The sequence below is a fragment of the Pinus tabuliformis genome, chromosome J (assembly GCF_031772625.1).
Source record: "Pinus tabuliformis cultivar Carrire ecotype Pingquan chromosome J, CPIR1, whole genome shotgun sequence".
Classification (NCBI taxonomy): Eukaryota; Viridiplantae; Streptophyta; class Pinopsida; order Pinales; family Pinaceae; genus Pinus; species Pinus tabuliformis.
In genome coordinates, this window is record NC_142295.1 from 984,672,361 (window position 1) to 984,692,691 (window position 20,331).

The window sequence follows — 20,331 nt, forward strand, 5'->3', positions numbered from 1 at the left end:
GGAAGATGACAAAGCTCAAACTGACGGGAAGCATTGAGGCCTACATTTCAGAGTTTTTGAGGTTGTCCGTGATGGTGCCTGATCTGTCAGAGGCCAGGAGGGTCTTCATGTTTATAGAGGGGCTAACAGAGCCACTGAAGGGACTGGTGAGGTCCAATAGGCCCACTACCTTGCAGGACGTAGTAGGGAGGGCCCGAGATTTGCAGGATGCCCTACCCAGGGCTAGAGCACTGTTTCCACCTAGACAGGGATTCCAGCAGAGGGAAGAGACACGAGGGCTCCACCACCAAGAGCCAACCAGGGGCGAGGGCAGTTGGATGAGGAGACCAGGAGGGACCTCCGGAGGAGGAAATTGTGTTTCACCTGTCAGGAACCATGGGCACCAGGCCATAGATGTACAACAGGCAAGGCCCATTACATTGAGGTCTTTTTTGACAGTGACATGGAGGACGAGCTAGAGTTGGAAGTGGGTGGAGATGACAGTGCAACACATGTGGAAAGGGGAACACCACCACCACCACCCGGGGGAGTTTCTTTCGCACCATCGGGAGGGGTCCTTACATCATTGCGAGGGGTACCCAAGTTTTTGACCTTGAGGATCAGGGGCATGGTGCAGGGGCAGCATGTGTTAGTTTTGGTGGATAATGGGGCTACCCACAACTTCATTGATGCACAAATGGTTCAGAGGAGGGGCATCACAACCGAAGGGATTGAAGGATTTTCGGTTCTTATGCCGGGAGATAGGACCATGCAATGCACTCGCTATGTTCCCGCCTTGACAATCACCATGGCGACTTATTCAGTGACAAACCACTTTTTTGTGGTAGATGTACTGGACACCAACGTGGTGATGGGTGTCCAATGGCTTTATTCACTTGGCTGAGTCACTACAAATTGGAGGAAGCTGGAGATGGAGTTCACAGGGCTAGATGGAAAATTGGTTTTGCTGAGGGGTATGCACTCTTACCCTCCACAGACTGTTTCGGCCCATAGGATGAAGGTTGATTCGAGGAATGGAGATATTGAGTGGGACGTGGAGTTGAGGATTTCTGAGGGTAAGGGTTAGCCCAATCCACCACATCCAGACATACATGCTATTCTGGACAAGTACTCGGTGGTGTTTGGAGACATACCACTTGGGCAACCTCCTGATCGGGGTTTTGAGCATACCATTGACTTGGAGCCAAGGGTACAGGCCGTGATCACTACACCATACAAACATCCCAAGGCATACAAGGATGAGATTGAGAGGGCCATCCATGATTTGTTGGCACTTGGGCACATCAGACCTACCTCCAGCCTATTGAAATTTCTAAGTCTAACACTTCATAAATTCTCCCTGCATTATTTGGTTTATTTCACCTACTTGTTTATTTCTTAACAAGTTATTTTAACCATATAAATACTGAAAATAAACACAAATGCAGTCTCAACTCATCTACAGATCATCAACTGAAATAACAGACAAACACAGAAGGGACACCATTATTTTTGGACAATCGTCCCCGGAAAAACCCAACTTGGGAAAACCGGTGCAACAATTCTGAGGGTTTTATTATTAAGCAACTTTCTTGAGTACAACTAGGGTGCCAAACTGGCTCACCCAACAAATATATCTATTTGGCAGTAATACCTCTCTTCGAAAGCAGATATTTAGCAAGTCTGCTCCACGAAAATCTCTCTAACGCTTCTCTGAGGCTCTGCGTCAGCCCTCCTGGCCTCTGCGTCACTCTGAAACCCCCTCCGTCAACCTTCTGCTGCTCGGCGCTGGCTCTCTAGCCCTCCGTGTCACCCACGCAGGCCCTGCTAGCCTTTGCGCAACCACTTTGGCCCTCTGCGTGGCTCCTGTTGGCTCTGCGTAGCCTCCTCAATCTCTGCGCTGGTCCTTTGGCACTATCGCTGCTTCTCTGCTATGCACTCACTGCCCCTCGTTGCAACTTAGATCACTTGTTCGAATTTTCTCAACAAACCCCGCTCCAGGAAATCGAACTGACTGATCAATCTTGGTGTGTCTCCAACTGACCCTCAAGCCTCCTCTTATACTTTTCCTGTTGAGTCTTCAACGGTCGAGATTAAGTCCCTAATCAACGAATAAGATTAAATTTGGCTTGATCCATATCATTTAGAACATTCTCACCCAGTTTTATATTAATACCCATTAATATTTTAATTTTCGTAATTTTAAACTTTAGACTTAGGAACCCCATTAAAAATATTAATTATTTTAATATCTCTCTAACCAGGTGGAATTTCCCCAAACCATTTCTGGGTCTTAGAGATCTCATGTGCTTTAGCCTCTCCACCAATTTTCATGGTTAGAGCACATCCGATGCTACCCCAAATCAACACTCCCTCTTAGCGAGGAATGTGCTCTAGTAATGCTCCACTACTGAATATCACCCTGATCATCCGACACTGGTACCTGTGCTGATGCTTGGCCTGCTGCCCAACATCCTCTGCACTGCTGCCTCCTGTATTGCTACCCATGGCTCTGCCATTACCACTACTACATCTATACTACAACTCTCTCTGCATCCGTGTTGCTGCTGGTCCCTCCTCCCAACACTGCATCTGCACTGCAACTCTCTCTCACCATGCTGCATTGTGCTGCCCATAGCACTACCACTGCTAATTGCTACACTGCAACTCAGTTACTGAGAAGTAAGTAACTGATCTACCCAACTACTGACATCCTTGTCAGGCTAAAAGCCTCCATATGCTGAAGCTCCCTCTGCTGCTATCCTGTGCTCCCTTTGCTGCCTCTGCGCTGTTGCAACACCTCTGTGCCTCTCGCACTACTGCAACCCCCACTGCGTTGCCACAGACCACTGCACTCTAGCACTGCCTTGTTGCTCCATCTGCATCTTGCTTCTATCGACATCTGTCATCCTGCTACTGTCTCTTGGGGCTCATGTAGCCGGATATGATCTAAGAGTTTGGGTACCTCAAGGATCCTGCCCCACATCTTTTGTAGTCCTCTTGACTATAGCTCAATGTCTCCCCACATATTCTCTAGAGGTGCATGAGCACTCATGACATACTCGTCATCCGTCTCGACTTCCTTCTCCGCCTTAGCAGGGGCTGCCTTGGAGTCAGAAGCCTCTCCCTTATTCTTCTTCCTGGGACACTAGGTTGCATAATGACCCAACTCCCCACAATGGAAGCACTTCAGCTTGGAGATGTCCTTCTTTTTCCTCTTCCCCTGCTATCCCGCAGATGCCAGAGCCGCATCCTCCTCCTCTTGTTTCTTGATTCGACATCCTTTGCTGCTACTTCCCATCTTGGTCAGCCGTCTGATCTCTTCTTGGCGAGGAACTGCCTACATCTCTTCCCAACCTGGAAGAGTAGCTTTGCCCAAAATGCTTTGGACAAATGTCTCCCAATCCTCGGAGACTGCATTCAGGGCGGTCCTCACCATGAACTCTTGATCCGGCGTGGCCCCTATGGAAGTAAGTTGGTCCCGAATCTCTTGCAACTTGCTGAGTTATAGATCTATCTACTCCCCCTTCTGCATTTGATACGACCACAACTGATTCTCTAGTAGCATCTTCCTCTGCACGGAAGTGCCTTGATACAATGTCGTCAAGGTATCCCACATCTTCTTTGCGGTGTTCTTATCGGCAATATGCTGAACTACATGATCCTTGACCCCATCAAGGATTATGCACTTTGCCTTGGCCATTGCATCCTCATACCTTCATTATCAGCTGGGTTGACTGGGATAGCCACGGTTCTCAAGGCGAAGCCCTTGATGTGACGTCTATCTAGAACAAACATGATCCTGGCCTTCCAGATGACAAAGTTGGAGGCCTCGTCCAACCTGTCTCGATTCCTTAGTCTGTTCATTGCCATCTTTGCTCTTCTCCTGGACACCCTTTGAGTCTCGATTTCCCTTATAGAAATCCTCCTGCTAACTGTCGAACTGCTCCTCTCCGATCCTCTTTGCACCTGCAACACGGATCTGGATTTCTTGGTTAGAAATCCCTCAAGGCACCGACTCCCTCTACCTTGGTTCTGTCCCGTTAGGTACTGTTTTGCTTCGACAACAACAACACCCCACCAGCTTCCCAATCCACAATCTACTCACAGCTCCCTAGGCCCCAACAGCTAAAGAAACTGAGCCTCTTAGCTTTGCGTAATCCTGGCAAGACTGTATCGCTCCTCTGGCCAACTGCGTCACTCCTACCTGGCTGAGTAGGATGGCGTGGCTCTTCGTGAGCCTCTTCTACCTCTCATTGCCTCTATGTTGGCCCTTTCTCTGGCTCTAAATGATGACGCAGGCCCTCTGCATCACTCCTTCTCTGCTGCCTTCTACTTAGGAACAACTCTGTCTTTCGGGATAACTATTTCTGTTGCAAATTTTCTGATTTCAGCCGGTGCCTTTAGTTCTTCTGTGATTTACAATCCTTTGATACCATGTTGAAATTTCTAAGTCTAACATGTCAGAAATTCTTCTTGCATTATCTGGTTTATTTCACCTACTTGTTTATTTCTTAACAAGTTATTTAACCATATAAATACTGAAAATAAACACAAATTTAGTCTCAACTCATCTACAAATCATCGACTGAAATAACAGACAAACACACAAGGGACATCATTATTTTTGGACAGTCGTCCCTGGAAAAACCGAACTTGGGAAAACCAGTGCAGCTGTTCTGAGGGTTTTATTATTAAGCAGCTTTCTTGAGCACAACTAGGGTGCCAAACTGGCTCACCCAACAGAGATATCTATCTGGCAGTAATACCTCTCTTTGGAAGAAGATATTCAGCAAGTCTGCTCCACGAAAATCTCTCCAACGCTTCTCTGAGGCTTTGCGTCATCCCTCCTGGCCTCTGCGTCACTCTGAAACCCCCTGCGTTAGCCTTCTGTTGCTCTGTGCTGGCTCTCTGGCTCTCTTCGTCACCCACGCAGCCCCTGCTAGCCTCTGCGCAGTCACTTTGGCCCTCTGCGTGGATCTTACTGGCTCTGCATAGCCTCCTCAATCTCTGTGCTGGTCCTCCTGTGATTTGTGTAACCTCCTCAATCTCTACAGTTCTCCTGTGATCTGCAATCCTTTGATACCATGTTGAAATTTCTAATTCTAACACGTCAGAAATTCATCCTACATTATCTGTTTTATTTCACCTACTTGTTTATTTTTTAACAAGTTATTTAACCATATAAATACTGAAAATAAACACAAATGCAATCTCAACTCATCTACATATCATCAATTGAAATAATATACAAACACACAAGGGACATCGTTATTTTTGGACAATCGTCCCCAGAAAAACCCAACTTGGCAAAACTGGTGCAGTAGTTCTAAGGGTTTTATTATTAAGCAACTTTCTTGAGTACAACTAGGTGCCAAACATGCTCACCCAACAGAGAAATCAATTTGGCAGTAGTACCTCTCTTCGGAAGCAGATATTTGGCAAGTCTGCTACACGAAACTCTCTCCAACGCCTCTCTGAGGCTCTGCGTCAGCCTACAGATGCTCTGTGCTGGATTTCTGGCCCTCTGCATCACCCACGCAGGCCCTCTGGCCCTCTGCACAGTCACTCTGGCCCTCTGCGTGGCTCCTGCTGGTTCCGCGTAGCCTTCCCTGCCTCTGCATTGGTCTTTTGACACTATCTCTGCCTCTCTGCTATGCACTCACTGCCCCTCGCTGCAACTCTGACCACTGGTTCGATTTCTCTTAGCAAACCTCGCTCCAGAAAATCGAACTGGCTAATCAATCTTGGTGTGTCTCCAACTAACCCTCAAGGCTCCTCTTATACTTTTCCTGTTGAGTCTTCAACGGCCGAGATTAAGTCCCCAATCAACGGCTAAGATTAGATTTGGCTTGATCCATGTCATTTAGAACATTCTCACCTAGTTTTATATTAATACCCATTAATATTTTAATTTTCGTAAGTTTAGAATTAAGAACCCCATTAAAAATATTAATTATTTTAATATCTCTCTAACTGGGTGGAATTTCCCCAAACCATTGCTGGGTCTTGGAGATCTCATGTGCTTTAGCCTCTCCACCAATTTTTCATGGCTAGAGCACATCCAATGCTACCCCAAATCAACACAACCCTTTTGCTTCATTAGTTGTCCTGGTGAAGAAGGATCGGTCCTTACGCATGTGCATAGATTACCAGACCCTCAACAACAAGACCATGAAGAACCGCTACCCCATACCACTGATAGATGAGCTGATGGATGAGTTGAGGGGCGCTAAGTTCTTCTCAAAGATTGACTTGTGCTCGGGGTACCAACTAGATCAGGGTGAGGGACCATGATGTCCCTAAAACAGCTTTTAGGTGCCACTATGGGCACTTCGAGTTCTTGGTTATGCCCTTCGTGCTGACCCACTGACCAACCACCTTCTAATCATGCATGAACCACATATTTCGTGTGTAGCTGCGGAAGTTCGTGTTGGTGTTCTTCGATGACATACTGATCTACAGCTGGACCTAGGAGGAGCACTTGCAGCATGTTGAGACAATGTTGCATATTCTGGAGGAGCAACAATTCTACGCTAAGCTGTCCAAGTGCGAGTTCGGTTTGACAAAGATGCTCTATCTAGGGCACATTATTGGAGAGGATGGCATGAGAGTTCATGAGGAGAAGATCAGGGCCATCCAGGATTGGCCAGAGCCTTGAAATGTGACAGAGTTGAGGGGTTTTGTGGGCATTTGCACCTACTATCAGAATTTTGTGAAGGGCTTCTTGTAGCTAGCAACTCCTCTCACTGATTTGATGAAGAAGGGGGCGTTTGAGTGGACAAATGGGGTGCAAGAGGCTTTTGAGTGCCTCAAACAGGTCATGAGCAATTGCCTGGTGTTGGCACTCCCTGATTTCACACAACCCTTTGTGCTTGAGTGTGATGCATCAGGGGAGGGTGTAGGAGCAGTTTTGATGCAGGGGGGACACTCGATAGCTTTCGAGAGCTAAAAGCTACTACCCCACGAGAGACTGTACTCCATCTACGATAAGGAGATGCTAGCCATCATGCATGCGCTAGCCAAGTTCAGGCAATATTTGGTGGGGAACAAGTTCAGGGTCAAGACATACCACAACAGTCTCAGATTCTTCTTAGAGCAGAAGCAGTTGTAGGAGAGACAACAGAAATGGGTGAGCAAGCTCCAGGCATATGAATTTGATGTTGAGTATGTCAAAGGGAAGCACAACGTGGTAGTTGATGTGTTGTCTAGGAGGCCAACTACCCTTTCATTGATGAGCATTGCACTAGATTGGTAGGCACAGTTGCTAGTAGAGTAGTACAAGGACCGTTTTGCATGTGAGGTCCTTGATGGTGCAGTGGTTGATGAACAATACTGGGTGATGAACGAGGTGATCTACTTTCGGAATCGGATTTATTTGGTACCCAACTCCAAGTTGAGGGAGAAGATCTTACAGAGAGCCCATGACTCACCATTATTAGGGCATCAAGGGTTTACCAAGACTTACAGGACCATCAAAGAGTGCTTTGCATGGAAGGGCCTCAAGGATGATGTTCTGAGGCATGTTCGAGAGTGTGACACATGCCAGAGGAACAAGGGTGAGCAGACACACCCTGCTGGGCTACTACAACCTCTTCCTATTCCTGAGGGGAAGTGGGAGAGCATGTCGATGGACTTTATCACCGGGTTGCCCACAACGCAGGGCAAGGACTGCATATACATGGTGGTGGACCGATTGACAAAGTTTGCACACTTTTTCGCCATCTCAGCCCAGTCCTCAGCCTCACAGGTGGCTGAATTATTTTTTAGGGAGGTATTTCGACTTCATGGTCTTTTGAAGACCATAGTCAGTGATTGGGACAACAGGTTCATGGGAGGATTTTGGCAGGAGTTGTTTCAACTAGTAGGCATAGAGCTCACTCCGAGCACTAGTTATCACCCCCAGACAGATGGGCAGATGAAGATTGTCAACAAATGGCTGGAGGGTTACTTGCGTAACTACGTGACAGGGCAACAACGTGCATGGATACAGTGGTTGCACTTGGGCGAGTACTGCTATAACACCACGTACCACATGTCCATAGGTATGTCCCCATTCAGAGCCCTGTATGGTTATGATGCATTATCTTTTGCTGACGTGATGTTTGGAGACAGCAAGGCCCCTAGGGCCAAGGATTGGATACAGGAGAGCCAAGATATCTTGAGGGCTCTCAAGGATAACTTGCAAACTGCGCAGAACCAATAGAAGCTCTACACAGACAGGGGCCAAGTAGAGAGGCAGTTTGAGGTTGGGAACTTAGTCTTATTGAGGCTCCAACCGTACAAACAATCATCACTCAAGAAGAACAAGGCCGAGAAGCTCAAGCCTCGCTTCTATGGGTTGTACAGAGTCACCAGGAGGGTAGGGGAAGTAGCATATGAGTTGGAGCTATCCCCGGGGAGTCGAGTACATAACAGTTTTCATGTGTCTTGCCTGAAAAAGGCACTGGGACAGCAAGTGACAACGGCTACAGAGCTACCACCTATGGATGATGAGGGGCACCTAGTTCTGCAGCCAAAGGCTATTTTGAACACCTGTGAGAGGCACTTCAGAATAGGGTCATCAAGGAGTTTTTGACCAGGTGGAAGAACCTATCGAATGAGGATGCCACTTGGGAGGGGGAACAGATACTTCAGCATCCTTCATTACAATTGCTTGAGGACAGGCAATGCTTTAGTGGGGAGGACTGAGATATTCCCACTTAGAAACATTGTTAAGGGAAATATCCATTTTTGGCCAGTTTTGAATTAATTCGCTTTAGCACTTAGGAAGTGTGGGTTTAGAGGCCCCACATGTATTTTTGATCAAATGTGAGCCCAAACATTAGAGGATGGAGGAGAAAATCGCACCACTAGTGGTACGTGGGGGTCACTCATGGAGAATTGCGACCCACAAGGGAAAAACGCTCTCATTGGAGTGAAGTTGGTGGGGGGAAATTTAGCTAGACCCACATGGGCATTTTGGAGGCTCTTTGATAAAAAGAGAAAGAGGCACTCATTTAGGTCATTCATGCATATTTGAGAAATTGTCTTAGACAACAAGCTTGAGCTGAAGCCAAGTTTGCAAGTGTTGTTTAGCACACGAGTGTTTCCGAGCGGAAATCTCAACCCTTGCTTCGGTGGACTTCGAGTGCCAACCCAAGGAGGGAGTCCCATCTATTCCAGTTCGTACCAGCAGCAGGGAGTGCGAGTTTGTGGAGAGGTTCAACAACAACAGCGCAGGGATTGCGCAATTCTTGGAGGAGGCACACTTGGAGGTTGAGGAGTGAAGTGATTTTGGGGTTGAGACTTGAGGAGGAGTCCGAGGAAGTATTTTGTTGGAGATTGCAACTATTTTGGGGGCCTTTTGCAGTAGGATTGACAGGTGGGTCGAATTACCTAGCAGCAGAGCCATTGAGGGAAAATAGGGCTGAAATTCCAAGGTCAACCATTGGCCAATTCCTTCGTGGGTTATTCTGGGTATTTGGTGGAGAGGTCGGGGTTAATTTCCCAGAATTTTCTGAGCACCGGAGGAGGCCCTAACAACGATTCTACACAGCCAAAAACTCATTTTTTGGGCATTCCAACGCAGAGCCAAGGAGAACCAGCGAGCACGCTTGGAGGAGATCTCATATTCATCACTTGGGCTTAGCTAGCTTTCCTTGGGCAAGCCCAGGTGCATAATTTCCAAGCACCCATTGTACTTTATGATTTATCAATAAAATGGCTAAGGAATGTAGTTTTTGGCTCTAAATTGGTATTTTGATGTTTGAGTAATTTTTCTGTGTGTTTATGTCTATGCACACTTTGATTATTTATTGTAAAATTTCCTTAGGGTTATTACAATTGCATCCTTGAAACTCGATTAAACATTGTCATCAAAGTATAAAATCCTCTTGTAGCGGTGTTGTTGCCTCCATTAGGGCTAGCGAAGTTGCATAGGTATCCTTGATAGAGCGAAAATCATCAAATCAAAGTAAGCCTTGACCCCATATTTCCCAATAGACAGGAATGGTCTAGAAATCCTTAGTGATCATATCACTTAAGGAGACATCGTTATTTCACCTTCTTTCCTTCTCCTCATTCTTCATCCCTTCAAGAATAGGTAGCCCCTCTAGGGCTTGGTATGAACTTCCCTAGGAGTGAGATCTCGCAAAAGTAATCTGATAGTCTTCTGCGCTGGTGTTTCTTCTAGGCCTCCTCCGGTTTTGGGGTCATTCTCACGGTTAAATTTCAATATATTTGATGCCCTAGCCTTTGTACCAGGTGGGAATCCTTGAAGCTGCTTTGACTTGGGGATTTCTGGAAGGTTCATGCTTAACTACTTGTTGAAGTACATCATACAAAACCTTTTCTTTTAACTACTTTGGCCTTGGATGAATCCATACTTTGGCATATACGTCAACCCTAGGTCTCATGTAGCTATCTATTACAAGGGGTTTTTCATGGATAGCCTTTTCTAGCTTCTCCCAAAGCTTGCATCTTTGTTGAGCCTTTCCATTGAATGAGAAATCATGCCTCACTCCAAGCTTATCCTAGGAATATCTGTCACAAGTGAGGGATACTGGGATTCCTCCCATTGGTGAAAATCAGAAGAGAGAAGGGAACATAGGCTGTGGTGATAGTGGGCCTTTGTCCCAAATTGTTGTTGTGCCTTCTAGCTCTAGCCTACAAACTAGGCCTGCTAGTTTGTGCAGCAATAAGTCCGACATTTTTTTTTCTTCATATGATGGTGTGATTAAGGCGTACAAAGGAAACCATTATTTGGTGCGTTGATTGATGTTTCCCTGCATCAAACCATTCATTTCTAGGCAAGGTTACTGAAAATATTCCTACCATTATTTGAGGAAAAAAATTGTTTGTAATGCATGCACTATACTTCTTTTTTATTTTTTTAAATACGTCTTATATTTACAGAAAAATATTTGCAAACAGTAGAGCAAAAAGTGGAAGGTTATATACAGGGGACATCATAACCTCTTCCATAAAGCTACTAGGGCTGCGGAATATTGTTCGTTATGAATGCACTATGCTACTTGTTACAGATACTTCCACAGTTTGGTGTTTTTCATGGAGTCCTACAATTTGTAATTCTTCTTGGGTGATTACTGTGATTCTTTTTGCAATCAGTGTAGATGCAGTTTGAAATTTTAAAGTTTCTGCTGGTTTTCTTTCTTTGTCATGTTTTAAATTTAAGCATGTTTTTCATGTTGGCAACAGTGACCCTACATAATTCAAAGGCAACTGATACTTTTCAGGTGGCAACCGATTTCATAAAAAGCATGTGTGACAAGAAATCAAGAATGTGCAAGATCATTGTTTCGAATCATAATTTTGAAAGTACTCCATCAGTTGAGGAACTTCGTCATCTTGTTGAAAGATTACAATCTACAGGAGCTGACATTGTAAAATTTACGACAACTGCCACTAATATTACTGACGTTGCTCGGGTTTTTCAAGTGTTTCCTCACTCTCAAGTGAGTTCACAGACATTGTTGAAATACAGTTTCCGATCCTTTTTTTTGATGGGAAAGTTAAAAGAGTTGAGCCCTTCAATTCTATAAGCATGTTGGTGCATTTTGTCTTTTCATTCCCCATCTTCAGGTTCTTTCTTTATTTTTCCTCATTCATGGTTGATTTGTTCTTTGCGTCCTTAACTGTCTTGCTTTGTTTTCTTTCCAGACTTTTTGCCATGCTTATGATGTGCTGCTTTTTCATATAAAACTTAATTCCAGACATACTTCCTTTGTTTACGCAATTTTGTCACCTGTGTTTTTATTATGTTAAACAAACAAATATATGCATCATTATATTGGGGTTCAGGGCTGAGCTTTTTTATTGTGATAAGTTGATTGTTGAAAATAAATCCTTGGCTGCCCATTCAATTATTAATCAGAAAAGGCTTTCAGAAAATACATGCATGCTGAAAGTTCAAACCCACCACTTGAAGTATAAAAAAGCAATCCAGCACTTGTAACGGCTATTCTCTCGAGTTTACCACCATAAGCTATATGCACAGATTACTAATTCTGCACTTCTGATATGTGCTTCATCTTTTCATATTTCCGCTATCCTTCTGACATCCATCAAACTTCACATTCTTTGGGTAGAAGATTTGTAGCATCAGGGGGGCAATTCATTTAGTTCAAGATGTTTTCAAGAAACCCTCCTTACCACTGCTGAAATATCATAAAAACATATTTGAAGTCATATTCTCAGAGGAAAGAGTTTGTAAAATAGGAGATAAGCTTCTCCTTGTGTCATTTTTTCATTTCAAAGGTGAAATTGTGTGTAGGTTCCCATTATTGCATCGGTGATTTCTTCCAGAGGGCTAATTAGCTCGATTCTTTGCCCAAAGTTTGGTGGATATCTTACGTTTGGCTCCTTGGGACCAGGGAAGGAATCAGCTTCAGGTCAACCAGCATTGACGGATCTAATAAACATATACAGGATAAAGAACTTGGGTAAAGATACCAAGGTTTTTGGAATCATAGGAAATCCAGTAGGTCACAGCAAAGGACCAATTCTGCACAATCGGGCATTCAGAGAGATAGGACTTGATGCAGTCTATGTACCTTTTCTTGTTGATGATCTTGCAGAGTTTCTAAGGGTTTATTCCTCCCCTGATTTTTCTGGTTTCAGGTACACTTTTTCCTTGTGCAGGATAATGATTAAGATTTTATTCGTACCATGATGTTCTTTTTTACTTCTTTTTCCCCAAGTTACCAAGATACGGATACGGATCCCGATCCGGATCTGTTGGTTTTTTGAAAAGCCAGGATCCGGATACGGTGAGTAAAAAAAAATATAATACTATTTTTTATATTTTAAAAACCATAGTTCTAAATCAAAACCATTACTAACTCACAACATTATAATTAAATCATTAAATAATTTATGAATTTAAACACTGAAATAATGCGTGTTGTCTCATACAAAAATGATAGCAGTAATACAAAAATGAGTGCCTCGTGAGTGGTCACTCTACTAATATGATAATATAAAGTAGGTCCAGACTCCATACTAACACACCTATTTTAATTTGCCATGTGAGATGGGCCTTCACCCTAGTGTATGAGCCATTTGGAATGCTATTGTTTTCACTACATCTCCATTTGTATGAACCATCCCCAACATTTCTGCCAAGAATTTCCACATACCATCACAAAGGAGATTTTGGGTCTTTATTGATATTTGTTTCTTCACTCTGCTTTATAATTAGATATAAATTAAAACCATACAAAAGTAGCAACATATGTTTTTTAATCTCAAATTAAACATTAATTAATTAATATATAAAACTATAAATTAAAACACTAATATTAATTAAATATTAATAAAACTATATATAAATTAAATATATGTTTTTAAAATTATAAATTACACACTAATAAATTAGATGTGTATAAATTAAATATTAATAATATTTAATTTATAATATATATTATAAATTAATATTATAAATATAAATTAAATATATTACTATTTAATATTATATTAAATGATAATGTTAATATTTAATTTTTAATATTATATTTGATTTATAATTAACATTATAAATTAATGTAAACAAAATATTAATAATTCTATATATTGAATATAATAAAAAATTAATTAAAATTATTAAAAAAACGTAATAAAAAAACTTTCGCCAATGCCTACGCCCTCTCCAGCTGGCATCACCATCGTTGTGCTGCCCACAACCTCGACCAAGCGACCGTTGTTCTGCTGACCGTGTGATGCGCTGCTGACACCCTGACCATGCAACATCTCATAGTTACACCTCCTGCATTGTGTTGCTGCCCCAACCACGCGAAGTCTCACAGTGGCTCGACTAGCCAACCTCCCGCAGTGCGCTATGAACACCTATTCTGTCTTCAAAACCACCGAAATCTGCCACCAAACCAGTTAAATAGTCTCCAAAACACACGACAATGTTCCGTTTGACGCTGAAATGCCACCCTGGTGGATCGTACACGTATCTAGGCGGATCTGGATCCGGATCCGGTTCGGTGTGGGGATATGTGTTTCCTTCTCTTTACCCTCGCGGATCCAGTAACATAGATTTTTTCCCATCTGTCCACATTCTCGTTCTTTTCTTGCATCCTTTGAAATGCAACAACAGTTTGTAAACAGTAAACAAAGTCTCCAATTCACTCCTTGAACTTCCACTTATCCATTTTTTAGAAATAAAAAGAAATTCCAATGCCCAAAGGTGATGGGAAAGTCATAAATAGGGCTACTGAACTCTGGATATATATAATGATGTATATCATCTCCATCCAAAAGTTAAAAAAAAGAAGTACAAAGTGGAGATCTCACAAAGTTATTCAAATTTCAAAGGCCTTTATTCATATTCATCAGTCTAAAGTGCTAATGAGATTTCAGAGTTACATTTACTTTTTGACAGCGCTTCCAATTTTGAGTGATGACGAGTGACGATAGACAACATGCCAGATTAATTTATCCACATCATAGTCAATTGTCTTTTGCTTTATAATCATCCATAGCAGAGCATTTAATGACCCTTTATGTTTCATAATAATTAAATTTAGTAGTAGCTCGTTTAAGGCTTAAGTCCTTGCAACAAAGAAATTGGTGATTGTCTCTTGGTACAAGTTGTGCATGTCTCTCATGTTTATAACTTTACCCTACATCGCTTGATATAGACTGTTTTCCAACATTCAAAACAGGCACAAAAGCAAAGTATGTTATAGCATTGCACTTTATTATATGGGAATGTGATAATCAAGCATATTATTGTTTGTGTATTTGATAGTCACCCTGCCTTTAGGAAATCATGAGACCAACCTAAAGCTCACATGGAGTTGCTTCTCCAATGGTTAGTGCCACATGGTCACGATCTACCCATCAACTACCAATCAAATGCCTTGTATCTGGCTCCACCTCATCAACATATAACTAGAGGCACCGAAATACACCATAGTGCCTTGAAGCCTCTTGATATAAATGGAGGTAACAATTAGGGTTTGTGCAATCATGCACAACCCATTCCTTTGACCATTCATAAATTTCCATTACCCCTATGCATAGTGACATTGGTATATGTTTCCCACCACTTGTGGGTAGTGTATTATTGATTTCTGGTAGCATATTCCAGAATATCTAGAAATCGTTTTGGGAAATTCCACTCAGAGACAATTTTATTAAAATAATTAGTTATTTTTAATGGATGCCTAAGTCTAAACTTATGAAATTAAAATAATTAAAGGGTATTAATTAACTTGAGGGTGAAACTTCTAGAAGAAGACGAGGATCAAGTCAAAATGATTTGAGCCATTGATTATAATCTAATATGGGCCATTGATTGATCAACGAGAGGATTATAAGAAGGACTTGGATGGGCATTTGGAAGATGAACCAGGTAGATACTCAGTTGCCCAAGCTGATCGATTTTCTCACTGACTGAAGTTCGGCAAGAGAAAATCGAATCAGAGGGAGAGTTGCAGGTTCGAGAGAGAGGGCATCAACAAGAGTCGGGACTGCAGGAAGCAAATAGAAGAAGCAGAGAAGAGGAGGGACAACATAGAGGCAGTGATGGTGGGACTATGCAGAAGGTGATGCGGAGAGACCTAGTGAGGGCAGTAGGTCCTCTCTAGAGTCAGAATTTCACTGTGAAGCGTGAGAAAATTGTCTGTAAAATTTCTCACAGAAATTTCTCTTCTATTCTGCTGGTTGTACCTCATATATGAGATTTTGCTGAAGATCAATAAAGAAACCCTCATTTGCTGCACCGGTTTTCCCACATTGGGTTTTTCCAGGGACAATTGTCCCAAAATAACTATCATTGTGATTGTACTTGTGCTAGTATTTTTCCTTGCATTTACTTTCCGCAGTATTTAAATTGTGAAGGCTGCAGTAGAATTTATTACGATATTTGCTCCAGAAAAACTATGAATAACTTATTTCTGAATTAATAAGTAGAAGAAATAATATTAGTCACTACAGTTGGATTTCTATATAGGAATTTTCCCAGGGTATCAGAGCTAAGGAGAAACAAGAGAACGAACCCAGAAGAGCCAGTGCTGAACAAAAGTGGGAGCTGCATAGGCAGCAGATCGAATCCCCAGAGGGATTGTGCAGTCCAAGAGGGCAAAATTTTCGTGGGAAAATCTCTCTCTAAGTGAGTCAACAGAGAGAAAGATTTCCAGATTGAAATTTGCTAGTGACAGAGGGAGCGGCACAACAGTCTGAGCGCAAAGCAATCTTCAGGTGGGACACAGTTTTTGTTGGGCAGAAAAGTGTCAGAAATTGATAGGAAAAATAGCACAAATAAGGATGGAAAATCAAGATGTCTCTGAATTATCTTCCAGATTGGAAGAAGAATTCACATGCTTGTCAAGTTTAGCATCAGCAAATGTTTGGTATATTGATAGCGGGGCTTCAGCTCACATGACTGGAGTACGAGAATACTTCTCGAGCTATCAAGAAGAGCAGATGGACTTCCAGATCACTACGGGAAACATAACGAAGTGTACTCCAGTAGGGAGAGGCACCATAGCATTTCAGACAGAAGCAGGGACCAACATCCGAGCCACTAATGTTTAGCATGTGCTTGAGTTAGGAATGAATCTGATTTCAGTGTCCCATTTACAGGACAAGGGATACAATGTATACTTCATTGGAAGGAAAGTATACATCAAACATCCAAGTTGGAAAAAGATGAGACAAATTGGAGCTCAAAGCAACATATTGTATAGATTGCAACTTGAGTCTCCAATAGCACCGATAGACAACAATCATAATGGAAAAAAGGAACTCAATGAACTGTGGCACAGGCGAATGGGACACTTACACCATGGAGCACTGAGGATGCTCAGAGAGACTGTTACAAGAGTACCAGTCCTCAGCAATGAGCATGATGATGTATGCAAAGGATGCGTACTAGGGAAGTATGCTAAGGCAACTTTTTCCAGAAGTAACAACAGAGCAAAAGGAATATTGGGATTGATACACTCAGATATTTTTGGCCCAATGTCCACGAGAGCTCTTAGTCGTGGTGAATACTTTGTCACCTTTATTGATGATCACTCTAAGAAAACCTGGATCTATTTCTTAAAGACCAAGGATGAGGTCTTTGATTGGTTCAGAGAGTTTAAGGCTCTCGTAGAGAACATGACAGGGAAAACTATAAAGGTATTGTGTTCAGATAATGGTGGAGAGTATACGGACAAAGACTACACAGATTTCTGTGCAAAGGAGGGCATCAAAAGAGAATGGACAACTCCATATAATCTAGAGTAGAATGGAGTAGCAGAGTGAAAGAATAGAGCTATTGTTGGGGCAGAAAAGGCTATGTTGTATGACTAAGACTTGCCTAGATTCTTATGGGAAAAGGCATGCAACACAGCAGTGTATATCCAGGATAGAACTCCTCACAGAGCGTTGGGGAAGAAAATGCCTGAGGAGTCTTCACAGGGAAGAAGCTGGAGGTAAGTCATCCCAAGATATTCAGAAGTGTGGCATATTGTCACATTCCAGATGAGAAGCGTAGTAGATTGGATCAGACTGTAGAAAAGGGGTACCTTGTAGGATATAGCGAGACCTCGAAGGCATACAAAATCTACATTCTTGGCAGCAGGAAGATTGTAGTAAGATGGGATGCAAAGTTCATCGAGGATAGATATTTCAGGAAATATCAAGAGATGCCAGCGAAAGATCAGCCAGTGGATGTTCCATTAGTCCAACAGTAGTAGGGGCAACACGGAGGACAAGCAGGAGGACAGACACCAGGATTGAGCACAGTGACCGGCATTAGTATTTCCTCAGAACTAGGAAATCCAAGCAGTTCTCAACAGATGGAACAATAGGAACAGGAGGAGGATTTGATTGAGCCTTCTGCCACCAGTGGTAGAACCAGCATGGAAGTACGACAGACACTGAGGGACGCATATGAGTATGTTGGTTCTCCTAGAACCAAGAAAAGGCAACGTAGACAACATGACAAGTACCAAGCCTTGGTAGCACAGATTGAAGAACCCTCCAAATTTCAAGAAGCCGTACAACACCAAGTTTGGGTGGATGCCATGGTAGAAGAGTATAGTTCTATCATGATGAATGATGTCTGGGAAGTGGTACCTAGACTAGAGGATAGATTAGTTGTAGGATCAAGGTGGATCTACAAGATCAAGTATGCTGCAGATGGTAGTATAGAGAAGTACAAGGCAAGGTTTGTGGCAAAGGGGTACGTACAAAAGGAAGGAATAGACTATGAGGAGACCTTCGCCCAAGTAGCTAGATATACATCTATCAGATCTGTTATATCCTTAGCAGCTCAAATGGGATGGGAGATTCATGAGATGGACGTCAAAGCAACATTCTTGAACAGGGTGATAGAAGAAGAGGTGTATATAGAACAGCTCGAAGGCTTCGAAACTCATGAAAAGAGGACTCATGTATGTAGGTTAAAGAAAGCCCTGTATAGGTTCAAGTAGGCACCCAGAGCATGGTATGGTCGAATTGATAGTTACTTGCAGCAGTTGGGATTCATCAAGAGTGATGTTGATCCCAATCTCTACTATCTAATGGTGGGGAATGAGCCACTTATTTTGGTATTATATGTGGATGACATATTTCTAATAGGGTCATCTAAGCTCATAAAGGACTGCAAGAAGAATCTTGAAGCAAAATTTGACATGAAGGATATGGGGTTAATGCATTATTTTCTAGGGTTGGAAGTATGGCAGAAGAATGGGGAGGTCTTCCTTGGGCAAGGAAGATATACTACAAAGATTCTGAAGAGATTTAGAATGCAGGATTTTCGGCCCATTGTTATGCCTATGATCACCAACTGGAAGAAAATATATGCATCAGGAGACAAGGAAGTGGACCCCACCTTGTACAGACAACTCATTGGGTCGCTCATGTATTCGGTCAACACTAGGTTAGACATTTGCTTCATTGTCAACACCCTTAGTCAGTTCATGGTGGAATCGAAAAGGGTGATTGGGCAGCAGCTAGGCACATTCTTAGATATGTGCGTGGAATAGTCAGATATGGGTTGAAATACACTCGAGGAGATGACGTCAGATTGAATGGATTCACAAACGCAGATTGGGCAGGTAGTTCAGTAGACCGGAAAAGTACCTTTGGGTATTCTTCAGAGTTGGATCAGGAATGATCTCTTGGTGTAGTAGGAAGCAGAAGTTGGTAGCTCCGAGCTCAACAAATGCAGAATATATGGCGGCCATCACAACTATGTACAAAGCTATATGGCTTAGAAAACTTCTTGTGATTTTGTTCAGGAAGAGAACAAAAGAGGATGGAAGCAACTAGTATTTTCGACGATAATCAGATTTGCATCAAATTCTCTAAGAATCCAATATTTCATGATTGGTCGAAACACATTGATATTAGATGTCACTTTAACAAAGACTGTGTTCAGCGTGGGGTAGTACAGCTGTAGTATGTCCCCACAGGAAATCAAGTAGCAGACGTACTCACAAAAGCTCTAGGAAGAGCTAAGTTCATCCAGTTCAGGGAGCAGATGCGTATGGTAGACAACCCGTTTCAATAGCAGAAACAGGTGGTTTCTCAGTTGTAGCAGCAACAGATGAGAGGGTTGTAGTACAGATGCAACATTTGCGCAGTAGTTGGTGGGTAGTGATGTTAGACATCGGCAACGCAGAGGCTGATATTACATAGAAGGGTGATGCTTCAATAGGTTGCATTACTAGAGCACATTTCTCGCTAAGAGGGAGTGTTGATTTCTGGTAGCATTAGATGTGCTCTAAGCCTCAAAATCTGCAGGGAGGCTAGGACACATGTATTCCAGAATACCCATAAATCGTTTTGGGAAATTCCACACAGAGGCAAATTTATTAAAATAATTAATTATTTTTAATGGATGCCTAAGTCTAAACTTAAGAAATTAAAATAATTAAAGGGTATTAATTAAACTAAGGGTGAAACTTCTAGAAGAAGACGACGATTAAGTCAAAGTGATTTGAGCCATTGATTAGAATTTAATCTGGGCTGTTGGCTGATCAACGAGAGGATTATAAGGACTTCGATGGGCATTTGGAAGATGAACCAGGAAGATACTCAATTGCCCAAGCAGATCAATTTTCTCACTCGTTGAAGTTTGACAAGAGAAAATCGAATTAGAGGGAGAGTTGCAGGTGGGAGATAGAGGGCATCAGCAAGAGTCAGGAGTGCAGGAAACAAGGAGAAGAAGCAGAGTAGAGGAGGGACAATGCAGAGGCAATGGCGCTGGGATTGTGCAGTCACTGCGCAAAAGGTGATGCAGAGAGACGCAGTGAGGGCAACAGGTCCTCTCCAGAGTTAGAATTTCACTGTGAAGCGTGAGAAAATTGTCTGTAAAATTTCTCACAAAAATTTCTCTTCTATTCT

General features: G+C 42.7%; 1 protein-coding gene across 3 annotated transcripts in view; it reads left to right on the forward strand.

The window, feature by feature from the left end:
* The window catches only part of LOC149230157 (bifunctional 3-dehydroquinate dehydratase/shikimate dehydrogenase, chloroplastic-like), a 178,203-nt gene that overhangs the window by 96,679 nt on the left and 61,193 nt on the right, over window positions 1-20,331 (forward strand). For 2 of the 3 annotated variants that reach the window (XM_089378870.1, XM_089378871.1), the window contains exons 3-4: window positions 11,217-11,435; window positions 12,254-12,600. In XM_089378870.1, the coding sequence (XP_089234996.1) occupies window positions 11,217-11,435; window positions 12,254-12,600 (566 nt within the window). The remainder of the gene's footprint in view (window positions 1-11,216; window positions 11,436-12,253; window positions 12,601-20,331) is intronic. The other variant, XM_089378872.1, reaches the window with a different exon arrangement.